The sequence below is a fragment of the Eubalaena glacialis genome, chromosome 14 (assembly GCF_028564815.1).
Source record: "Eubalaena glacialis isolate mEubGla1 chromosome 14, mEubGla1.1.hap2.+ XY, whole genome shotgun sequence".
Taxonomy (NCBI): Eukaryota; Metazoa; Chordata; class Mammalia; order Artiodactyla; family Balaenidae; genus Eubalaena; species Eubalaena glacialis.
Genome location: NC_083729.1, coordinates 82,544,083 through 82,555,871, shown reverse-complemented (window position 1 = coordinate 82,555,871; position 11,789 = coordinate 82,544,083). Strand labels below are relative to the sequence as shown.

General features: G+C 42.2%; 1 protein-coding gene across 1 annotated transcript in view; it reads left to right on the top strand.

Annotated features, from left to right (window-relative positions):
* The first annotated feature begins 263 nt into the window (after positions 1-263).
* TMEM87B (transmembrane protein 87B) overlaps positions 264-11,789 on the top strand; it is a 51,192-nt gene continuing 39,666 nt past the window's right edge. The window contains exons 1-6 of the mRNA XM_061211253.1: positions 264-544; positions 3,442-3,502; positions 7,058-7,149; positions 8,959-9,093; positions 10,060-10,113; positions 11,526-11,616. Coding sequence (XP_061067236.1) covers positions 386-544; positions 3,442-3,502; positions 7,058-7,149; positions 8,959-9,093; positions 10,060-10,113; positions 11,526-11,616 — 592 coding nt within the window. The 5' untranslated portion in view covers positions 264-385. The remainder of the gene's footprint in view (positions 545-3,441; positions 3,503-7,057; positions 7,150-8,958; positions 9,094-10,059; positions 10,114-11,525; positions 11,617-11,789) is intronic.

The window sequence follows — 11,789 nt, the reverse complement described above, 5'->3', positions numbered from 1 at the left end:
CCCCGCCTCCCCTCCGACCCCGCCTCCCCTCCGGCCCCGCCTCCTACCCCCGACCTGACTCTGAGCCCCGCCCATCTCCTCCACGCCCGCCCGGCCCCGCCGCCACACTCCAGCCCAACCCTGAGCCCCGCCCCTCGCCTCCTCTCCCGGCTCCCCTCCCTGCCTGGGCCCGCCTTTACGCTCGGACCCGTCCCTCTCTCCCGCCCCCTTTCCTTTCCACTCTCTGGCCCCACCTCTAGCTCCACGCCCCGGCCGGCCCTGAGCCCCGCCTCCATGCCCCAACCACACTTCCCGGACCCGAACCCGCCCGGGGCGGAGCTGCACCAGGTGCGGGCCTGGGGCGTGGCGGGCGCCACGGAGCGCCAGGTGCGGCTTCCGTGTCAAGATGGCCGCCACCAGCTGGGCCGGGGTCTGGCTTCCATCCCGCGGCCGCCTTCCCGCCAGGCGCCCGCTGCTGCGAGTCGCCCTCTGCCTTCTGTGCTGGGGCCCGGCGGCTGTGGGCGCCGTCCCCGAGCTCGGGCTCTGGGCAGCGACGATCAATGACGTAAGTGGAGTGTCGGGACCCAGGCGAGGTGCTGCCCGGGCCCGCAGGTCCTCCCCGGGCTCTCTGGGCTCCAGGAGCCGGTCCCGGGCTTGTTGATCTGGCCGGGCCTGTCCCGGGTCCCCTGAAACTTTCTCTGGGCTCTTTGTCTGCTCGGCGCGGGGAGCGCCCCCTCCTCCGGCCCGACCTGGGCTGTGGGGAGGATCTGTCAAGCTTGTGTGCTGGGGGATTGCTATCCCTTCTGAACCCTGTTCATGAGGATCACCATTCCCGAAGTCCTGGCCCCTCGCTCTGCTCCGACATGCTCTGGCTAGATCAGGTCCTCGTTTTTTCAGACCTGAGCCCTGAACCCCTCGGCACTCCTAGCGGCATCTTTGGATTTGACCTCTCCTCGTGCCCGGGTGCAACCACAGGGCCACACCCGTGTGGCCACAGAGTGGATTTTCCAGGGCTTCAGTTTCCGCATAAATTTAGAAAGCGCTTGTGCCTTTTTTTTTTTTTTTTCTTTCTTTAAATGAGAAGGGAACATGCAATAGTCACCCCACCCCTCTTTCCCTCTTCTTGGGTTCCTGACATCACAGCTCCGGGAGTGTGTGGGGGGGGGGGGGCGGGGGCAGGATGTGTAATTAAGGGATGTTTGCAAGGCTAGTCTGGAGGCATGAGTGTGGAAACTTCCTTTCCAGGGCAGGCCATTTGAGAACTTGACATCCAGTAGTTACATGAGATGATGTGGGAGGAATGCAGAGGTAGAATTTTGGAAAGATTTGCTGAAGAGGGACAGGAAATCGAAGAGGCCTTATCTCCTGCTTTTCTAGATTCAGAGGATTCATCCAGCTCCGTTTGAGATGAGTATTTTCCACATGTATGGAAACGATGTCCCAATTCTAAAGGCAAAACTTATATTTTGATATCCTCAACCGGAAAGAGAAAGTACCAGAGGCTACAAGTTCTTCCTATAGCACAAAAGCTGCATAAAGGAAGGAGAGTACATATCTTTCTGAATCTTTAAGACCCAGTGCAACCATTTCTTCCAGGATTCTTCTGGGTTGGTGCCCTATTTTGTGTGCCAGTGATAGAGCCTGCGTATCTTCATCGTTAAATTTCTCTGAACAGTAAAAAGCAAAACTCAGAGAACCACACTTACCATTTGATGCTGCTTCTGTAGTGAGTGGGCAGTAGCATAAACTAAGTCCGAATAAGTTGGAAGTGAATCGGCTGCATACAGACTGGCTCCAGCTGGTGGATGCTACAGGGTGGTCTAGGCACAGAATTGCCAGGTCTCCTTTTCTTTTTTTAAAGTGAAGTCAGATTCCATATTTTTATTATGTCAACTAATTAAAAAAAAAAACGTTTAAAGGCCCCTTGTGGGCCCAACACACCCCGTTTATAGGTTGGATTAGCCCCACCCCGGTCACCACTAGCAGCTTTGGGGTGTGAATGAGGAAGTGCCATTGAAGGGTTTTAGACATACCTGCTCATCACTGTGGCTGCTATCAAAGGATGAATTACAGGCTCCGGTCTGGAGGCGGAGGTACCAGTTATTGCAGAAGCGTAGGCCTGAATTAGGGCAGTGGTGGCAGAAATGGAGAGAAAGAGCTAAATCTGGGAAGTGCCTGTGAGATAAAGTAGGCATGCCGTGGAGATGGGGTGACGGAGGTGAGAGACTGGAAAGAGCCATGACTGGGGGTGGCAGCGCCTACAACCATAGTAGACAGCGCAGGAAGAGAGCTGGTAAGGAGCAGGGGGGGAGGTGTCTGGATTGGGGCAGGTGAGTGTGGACCGTCTCTTGGACATCCCAGTGGACATGACCTTTAGGCAATTGGGTATGTGGATGTGCAGCTCAGAGGAGGGGTCTGGGCCCAGGGTTTTATTGATGTTGAAACTGTTGAGGAGGGAGAAGAGGTTATCAAGAAAGAGCTGCTTGTCCTATCAGTGTTTTTCCTTAATTCCTAACCACATGTTTGTTTATCGTAATCCCTTCTCACAGGATTTTTTTTCTTGGTGAGGGCAGACATTAAATAACTAACTAGTGTAAGATTTCATTTTGGTTGTGGTACGGGTTGTGAGGAATGGGTCTTACAGACCATGGAAGGGAGGGCCTGGCCTGGTGTGGGCCCCAGTGGAAGACCCCCTGAGGAAGGGGATATTTGAACTGGGTTTTCAGGGATAAGAAGGAAATAACTAGATGAAGAGAGCGACAGGGAGGGGATTTCAAGTAAGTTTCAGGTTGACTACTAAGGTCCTGAGGGCAGGAAGGAGTGTCATGTTTTTGAGGACCTGAGAGAAAGGTGCAAGAGAGGTGGGCAGGCCTTGGTTTTGCGGGGCCCTGTGAGCGGCAGTGAGATTTGGTCTCTTGTAAAGAGACAGCGGTAAACCATAACTTAGGGAGAGGGTGAGTTGTTTTATCAGAAGTGCATTTATGTTGATACCACGAGAGCAGCTGCAGATGCACAGACAGGTTCTCTGTCTGAGCAGCAGTCATCATACAGTGGCAGCCGCCCTCACCCGCCGTGCGTTGCTGGCCCCAGGAGCCTTCCGGAGCCTCACATCCATTGCAGGGAGTAGATTACATGAGACAAGGTTCTAAGCCAGTGAGTGATGTGATCAGATTTACGTTTTTAATGCCTTTTTTTTTTTTTTTTTGGCCGAGCCACGGGGCATGTGGGATCTTAGTTCCCTGACCAGGGATTGAACCTGTGCCCCCTGCAGCGGAAGCACGGAGTCTTAACCACTGGACTGCCAGGGAAGTCCCAGATTTACGTTTTTAAAGAATAATCACTCCAGGCATAGAAGTTAAAGGATTAGAACTATGTATTTTCCAGGATAAAACTATACTCTTAAACAGTAGAGAGAAATGTTTTTAACAAGAGCTTTCTGTATTTCTTTGTTTTTCATTATAGAAATCAGGACCTTTAATATTTAGGAAAACTATGTTTAACTCTACTGAGATCAAGTTTTCTGGTAAGTATAATAAACTAATATAACAGTAAAATAACAATAAATTATAAATGAGCAACATGTAATATAAACTAATGCATTAATTTAATATAAACTAACATAACACATTGTAATATTATATATTTTAAACTAGGCAAATGTTTTTAAGTGATCCTAACATTTTAAGGGTTTCTTTTGTTCCAGTCGGGTCATAGTTATTTTCAAGAATGAATTTTTCTGACCCTGTCTCAGAAAATGTAATGTGAATCATTCTTTAAAAATTATAGTTAAAACCTAATAAAGTAGTCTTCAGCAAAAAAGTATTTGACCTCCGAAATTTGACTCTGAATCCCTTTTAAAATTCAGTAAATTCTTTTTATGGTTATATGAAATGCCATGATTGTGATGAAACCTTTGTGTTTCTGAAAATTTTCTAAATATACACATGATCACAGTATGAAATAAAAATTATTAGACACTAACAATTAGGATTTTGGAGCTTATGAAAGTGAAAATATTTGCTAGGGACTGTGTTGTCTATGTAAATACTGGTGTGTCATGACTACCAAGTCATAGATCTTGAGGTTTGCAGTATTTTTAATGAGTTTACAGTGGATCATATTTACTGTGCACTAACCCCTCTAGGTGTTTCCAGTAACTTGACTAGGTCAGTTGGTTGCCAGAGTTAAAGTTTGGGGTAAGGAGTAGTTTTTTTGTTGGGTAGAGCAAATTGGCTTCGTGGGACCCACAGCTGTGGCCCTTTTATCTCTCACACCATCCTCTGATCATTTGTTGGAGAATTCTGCCATGTGTGGTCTTTGCTGACGGAAGTAGGCCAGCCATCAGCTAGAAAGCAAAGGCGGTTCAAAGCAGCTTCGTGATATAGATCATCAGTGGTGATAAGAGCTTGGTAAGAGGAAATTGAAGCCCAAGGTGGGTGAGGAAAAAATTTTGGCCTCTCAATGCTTTAATAAATTCATGTCTTACTGTCTAGACAAGATTTAAAACACTGGTGCAGACAAAAAAATTACATGGGGGAATAAAAAGTTATATGGACCACTGAAACACAGAATTTGATTTTTTTAAAAATCAATATGTAATGTCCGAGATCAGCCTAAAAGTAGACCACAATTTAGTATTAACATATCTAAAGAAAGAAAAATGAGGCAGCAGAAGGGAGTTAGGAACAAAAGCGTAACAAAAAAAATGAGGGTTTAGTCAGGTAAAAGCTGGCAGTGTCCCAGCACTGATGGGAGAGAGGTCTTTCTTTAACTATGACTAGCTCTAACATTGTGGCTGGCGGGGGTGGATGAAGTGCCCACCTGAGCGTCCTTGTTCTGCTGCCATATTCACCAAGCAGCCTTCTCATCACAATGGACATTCAGGAAGGTGTGCTGAAGAAAGAGAGTTAGTTGATCATTATACATCTACTTTATAGTTACTGTTTGAGTAATTAGGCATTCTGGTTTATACATCTACATCTGTGGTGTGAAAGATGAAACTGAGTCTCTGAGTTCTCCCAGAGCCACATTTTATTTTATTATTATTATTTTTAAAAAATATTTGTTAGGAATGACTTTTAAAAAAAATAAATTTATTTATTTATTTATTTATTTATGGCTGCATTGGGTCTTCGTTGCTGCGCACGGGCTTTCTCTAGTTGTGGCGAGCGAGGGCTACTCTTCGTTGCGATGCGTGGGCTTCTCATTGCCGTGGCTTCTCTTGTTGCAGAGCACGGGCTCTAGGCGTGCGGGCTTCAGTAGTTGTGGCACATGGGCTCAGTAGTTGTGGCGCGCGGGCTCTAGAGCACAGGCTCCGTAGTTGTGGCGCATGGGCTTAGTTGCTCCACAGCATGTGGGATCTTCCCAGACCAGGGCTCGAAACCGTGTCCCCTGCATTGGCAGGCGGGTTCTTAACCACTGTGCTACCAGGGAAGTCCCAGAGCCAAATTTTAGTGCCTACGAAGTTAAGCATTGGTCCCTTGGGTATGTGTCCATGCTGTTTGGTGGATCAGATGCCTTGCTTTCCCTAAGGAAAGCTAAGGTGACCCCTCTTAGCTACTCCATTCAAGATGCAGTCATGTGGAGCCACTGGTGAAAATCTCTCAGTGTAATTCACCATATTAACAGAATAAAAGCAATACATCATATAATCATCTCAAATATACAAAAAAGCATTTGAAAAAAATCAGCACCTATCCATGATGAAAACTCTCAGAAAGCTAGAAATAGAAGGAAATGTCCTCAACCTGATAAAGGGCATCTATGCTAAATCTATAACTTAACATTATACTGGCAATTCTCCCCAGATTGACCTATAAATTCAATTAATCCCAATCAAAATCCAGGCACACTTATATAGAAACTGGCTAGCTGTTTCTGAAACTTATATGCAAATACAGAGGACCTAGAATAGCCAAAACAGTTTTAAAAAAGAACAAAGTGGGGGGGCTTTTACTCTCTGATTCCAGAACTTAACATGAAGCTACGGTAATCCTAACACTGTGGAACTGTGATAGACACATAGAACAGTGCACATCGTTGTCAAATTGACTGATTCATGTCATAATTATGAGTCAACTTTTCCCACTTTGTAGATCTAGTACTTTTGTTTGGATAGTGGATATCGTGAATTTTACATTCTTGAGTACTAGAATGTTGTATTCCTTGAACAACTTTGTTCTGGCAGACAGTTAAGTTTCTTTGGGGTCAGTTCGATCCTTTCCAATTTTGTTTTTAATTTCTTTTACGATGGATCAGGAGTAGCCTTTACTCTAGAACTAACTTAGCACCACTTCTAAGGTGTGACTCTTCTGCGTCTCTCCCAAACGCTAGGTGTGTTTAATGAGGCCTCTCCACTCTGGCTAGTGCAGACTCTGGCTAGTTCCCATCCCCATGTGAACTCTGAGAATTTTTCAGCTTGTCCCTATGCACGGGCAGGCTGTTATGCAGCCAGAGACCAAGGATCTGTATGCAGATTTCATTGACCCTTTCTCTGTGTAGTTCCCACCTCTTGGGTACTCTGCCCCAGAAACTCTACCAGCCTCAGCCTTGGTTAACTGTAATAATTTAATTTAAGGAATTTACCTGTCTCATTTTGCAGTGACTTTTTGGAGAAATTAGGTAATACTTTACTCATTGTTTCCTTAAAGTAGTCTATTTTATTTATTTATTTTTTAAAGGAACATTTATTTATTTTTGGCCGCATTGGGTCTTCGTTTCTACACGCAGGCTTTCTCTAGTTACGGCGAGCAGGGGCTACTCTTTGTTGCAGTGCGCTGGCTTCTCATTGCAGTGGCTTCTCTTGTTGCAGAGCACAGGCTCTAGGCGCGCGAGCTTCAGTAGTTGTGGCACATGGGCTCAGTAGTTGTGGCGCACGGGCTTAGTTGCTCCACGGCATGTGGGATCTTCCCGGACCAGGGCTTGAACCCGTGTCCCCTGCCTTGGCAGGCAGATTCTTAACCACTGCGCCACAGGGAAGTCCAAAGTAGTCTATTTTAAATTGTGTTCTTGAAGCTTTAAGTTTATATTAGAGTATATATATAATTGTTCTAAAATGAGACTTTCTTTCTCTAAACAGTGAAGTCATTCAGTTGCTCTGGGCCTGTGAAGTTTACCATAGTGTGGCTTTTGGAGCATCATACCTGTCACAATGAATATTCTGAGCTGGAAGTAAGTAAAACACAAATTTTAAATGTGTCTAAAGCTATGAAGGAAAAATTAGGAGTTTAAAGATTTATTAGCTTATCAAGTGAGGAGGCCAGAAATAGAGAAGTGCCACAGATTTTGGGACTTAGGCAATAAATGCCTTAATTATATCAAAGTATATGCTTTCTGAGAATACAGATCTTTTAGTTTCCTTGTATCTTATGAAAAATGTTAGTAAATATTTAAATCAGAGTTGTGGAAACCATTGATAAAGGGGACTGTGGGTCATGCACAAATGAAAACCAACTCAATTTAAAGAAGAAATGAAAAAGTTTCACTTCATTCAAAAAATTAGTCATAGGGAACCTAGAACTTCAGTGAGTATGAGTAGATTTAGTGAGTATAAGTAGACCTCAGAAAGAGGTGAGGAGGGAAAAGGAGGGGGAGAGTGTGAGAGGAGGAAAAAGAGACCGGGTTAGGTCAGTGTGTATTTCCTAAGAACAAAGGTATTCCCTTAGATTATACAGTACAGTGATCAGATTTACGAAATTTAGCAGTGATACAATGCTAATTGATATAATAGCTAATAAACCATATTCAAACTTTGCCAGTGTCCCAACAACATCCTTTTTAGCAGCTTTTTTTTTTTTTTTTTTCTCGTTTCTTTTTCTGGTATAGGATCCAATCCAGGATCACATTGTATTTCTGCAGGTTTTTTGGGGGGATGGAGGTGTTGAGGGTGGTTCATGATATGACATTGATATATTTGAGGTGTACAAGCCCTTTATTTTTACAAAATGTCCCTCAATTTGAATATTTCTCACGTTTCCTCGTGATTCAATTCAGGTTATATTTTTGGCAGGCATACCAGAAAATATACTGTTTTATCCCATTTTTGGTGATGTTAACTTTGATCAGTTAAGGAAGTTTCTGCCAGGTTTCTCCACTGTAAAGCTACTACTTTTCTCCTTGTTGTTAACAATAATTTGTGAAGAAATACTTTTGCATTTATATGTAAATATCCTGTTTTTTCATCAGTCCTTGTTTTAACATTCTTTGATTCTTGCCTGAATCAAAGCACAGTTACCACTGTGATGATTGCTAAACAATGATTTTCTAATTCCATGTTTTCTTCTACATTTATTAGCATTCGACTATGAGGATGTGCTCTTTTCCTCTCTCTTATCCGTCTGTCTGTCAGTCAGTCAATTATCATTATGGACTCATTGATTTTAACTTTGTTGGGTGGGTTATAATCTATTACTGTATTTATGTATTTTGCTCAAATTGTCCCATATTTGGCCAATGGAAGCCTCTTAACCTTTTCTTCATGCCTGGGAGTTGCCATTAGGAGAGTGGTTTTATTCATCCATCTAGGAGCCTCATTGTTCGTTGATGTGTAAATGAGTGTTCCCCCTGCACTCAGTTGGGTTTGCCATCTTTGCTTTATGTTACTAAGTGTTTGGTTTATCTTTCCTTGTAATTAAATGCTGCTTTCTTTCTCTGTAAAATCTTTTATACCTGGAGTAAAATGGAAGTAGCCCCAGGACAAAGTATTTTGTATTTCTCTGTGAACCATTTCCTTGTAGTAACATCTTAATCACTTTTCTTACTGTGAGAGAATGCTTATATTATGTATTACTCTATCTGAGCACATCAGAATGGCTAAAATGTTATGTTTACCTCAATTGTACTGAAAATTATATTCAAAACTTTTTCTTTTCGGTATTTTGTTCTATTGCATGTTTCAAGTGTTCCAAGCTGAATAACTTTTTGGTATTATTTAGATATTAAGTGGAAATAAATTATGACGTAGAATCTTACTTTGCATAGGAGCTGTCACGAAAACATGAACTTAGTGTCAGTGAAGACTTTTGTGGTCATTATTTCAAGAACAGCGAATGTTGGACAACAAAAAATGAAAACTTAGATTGCAACAGTGATTTACAGGTGTTTCCCTCATTGAATGTGAGTACCTGTCTTGCCATGTTGAAATAGAATTTATGTTTCTCCCAGTGAGTGCAAGTATCAACTCCTGTTTTATCAGTATTTTGATAAAGGAAGGTGCTTAATTTGTCAATTTTTAGGTTTAGTTCTTTTGTGTGTGTGGCAGTACATAATAAGTGGAACCATTGTTCCATTTCTTTGTGCCTTTTGCAGCAGCATCCTTGAAAGAGGATCCTTTTATCATCCTTTCATGATTTGCTGTCATTCCATCCCTCGTCTCTCTTCTGCCCACCCCAGTCAGGGCTTTGCCCCCATCATCCCATCAGAACAGCTCTAGTCAAGGTCACCAATGACCTCCATGTCATTAGATCCCTAGGTCTGTTACTCCTACTGAAGGTCTGTCAGTGTACTTGACTTACCAGCATTTAACACACTTGAACACTCTCCTTTGTGCACTTTCTCCTCCTAGCCTAGAAGACTAGATTCTAAAATGTTAACAGCAGTCATCTCTGGGTAGTGAGGCTGTGGGTCATTTTAACTGATTTTTTGTCCTGTAAATTCTGAAATGAAAATGTCTTTAATAAAAATGTTAAAGGGTTGTTTTAAAAATTTGTGTCAAGGTATAATAAATATACATAAATTTACAGCAAAGCTTGCATATCAGAAGTGTAGGGCTTGATGAATTTTCACAACCTGAACCCACCCGTGTGAATCCCGATCAAGAACAGGGCATTTGAGCACCTCGAGCTCCCTTTGAGTTCCTACTACCCTCCCTGCCAACGGTAACCACCGCCCTGATTAAGGAAGTAATTTTTCAAAAGTAGGATTTTGTTACGCATGTTTGGGATACAGTGAGATTTGTTCTCTGGTGTTCAGCTTTAATCTTTACTTTTTTCATAACACATTTTTTTTCTTAATTGTTAAAACTATTTTTCCTTATGGAAAGGCAACAATATAAAATGAAATTATTTTATTTTATTTTTCCAGAATAAAGAACTAATAACAAATACCGGAAATGTTTCAAACCAGGAAGGGTCAGCGGTAAGTCATTTTATTTGCCTTTAAATCAAATACATACAAGTTAGAGTAAGACTGAACAGAATCTGTTGATGGACAGATGCTCAGAGAGTGATCTAAAGTAGGGTTAGTAGAATTAGGAAAGAAAAAAGAAGCATTATTTAAAACAGTATATTTCCTTACATAATGTCTGTGTGAATTTTGTACATACTTGGTTCTGTCTTTGTTTAAAAATCTCTTTAAAGGTGTGATTTAACGGTAACTTCTATGTAGTCTTTCTTTATTTTAAAAAATAAAATTCCACTGCCAAATACCTGAGACAGCACAGCAGTGGGCTGATCTGTATCATCATTAAGGAAGTAAAGAAATAGATAGAAACCATGATGTAGCACGAGGGGGAGGGGAAATTTGGAATTTGGGGAAATTACTCAAAGTCAGAAGACTAAGAGGTTGAGAGGATTACAAGGAGTTGAGTGTAGGGACTGAAAGTGGATTTAGAAGAGCTTGATGTTTGCCTTTAGACTGGTACTCTTCTGCTTTTATACTGTTTTCTCCAGCCATCTTACAGAGTAGTCTGATAGTGGAAGGGCATTCACTCTGCAGTGGCTGGACCAACTCTTTGCTTTGCACAAACTGTCACAGGTGGAGGAGTAGGAAATGAGAGGGAAGGATAGGAAATACTCAGGAAGGAGGAGTGTGAAAAGTTTGGTCCAGCTACATGGGGGCACTGCAGGGTTCACAGGCAGTGCCAGTGGGCAGTTTCAGGCCTCAGTGAGACTGCTAGCAACAGAGTGCCTTAAGGAATTTAAATACTTTAGCCTGTACACTGAATCTGAGTCATTTCCAGCAATGTTATCTGACATCTTTCTCCCCCAGTTCAATTTAAAAAAACACACATTTAAAAACTGAAAGCTTGGGACTTCCCTGGTGGTCCAGTGGTTAAGACTCCGTGCTTCCAATGCAGGCGGTGCGGGTTCAATCCCTGGTCAGGAAACTAAGATTCCACATGCCGCAGGGCGTGGCCAAAAAGTAAAAATAAATAAATAAATAAATAAATAACTGAATGCTTGATTATACTAGGATATTAGAAAAACTATTTGAAAGGTAGTATTAAATAAAACATAGAATGGTAACATTAGGGGGAACACCTGTAGAAATATAAAAAGTAGAAGACACTGGCAAGTGGAAAAGGCTTTTTTCGTCCTCCATCCCTTTGGGTCTGGGAGGATGGTGGTTAAAAAAAAACAAATGGAGGAAATCCTTCCACTACCCGCTATCCTTCCACAGCCCACCATTCCTTTTATCTGTGTGTTTTTTTTTAAAGTAACCCAATTCAATTCTTAAAAGTTATTTTAAAATGTGGTGGACAGTCGTTTAGCTATATCTTATATAGCAATTTAGAAAAATAACATGAAGGATTTTTTTTTCTGTTTCAGGATGTTGTAGCCAAAACACAGAGAGATGGGTTTCATATCTTTATTGTTTCTATTAAAACAGAAAAAACAGATGCAAGCTGGAATTTGAATGGTATAGTTAAACAGTATGCATGTTTTATTGTCTGCTTTTACTGTATTCTGTATTTTTGTCATTAACCCAAATCTGCATTCTCTGTTAAAACACATTATTCAAAAATGATTTTCTGTTAATCACAAAAATGAATAATCTGTTTATTTGGGGTACTTAGAACTTTATGCTTCTCT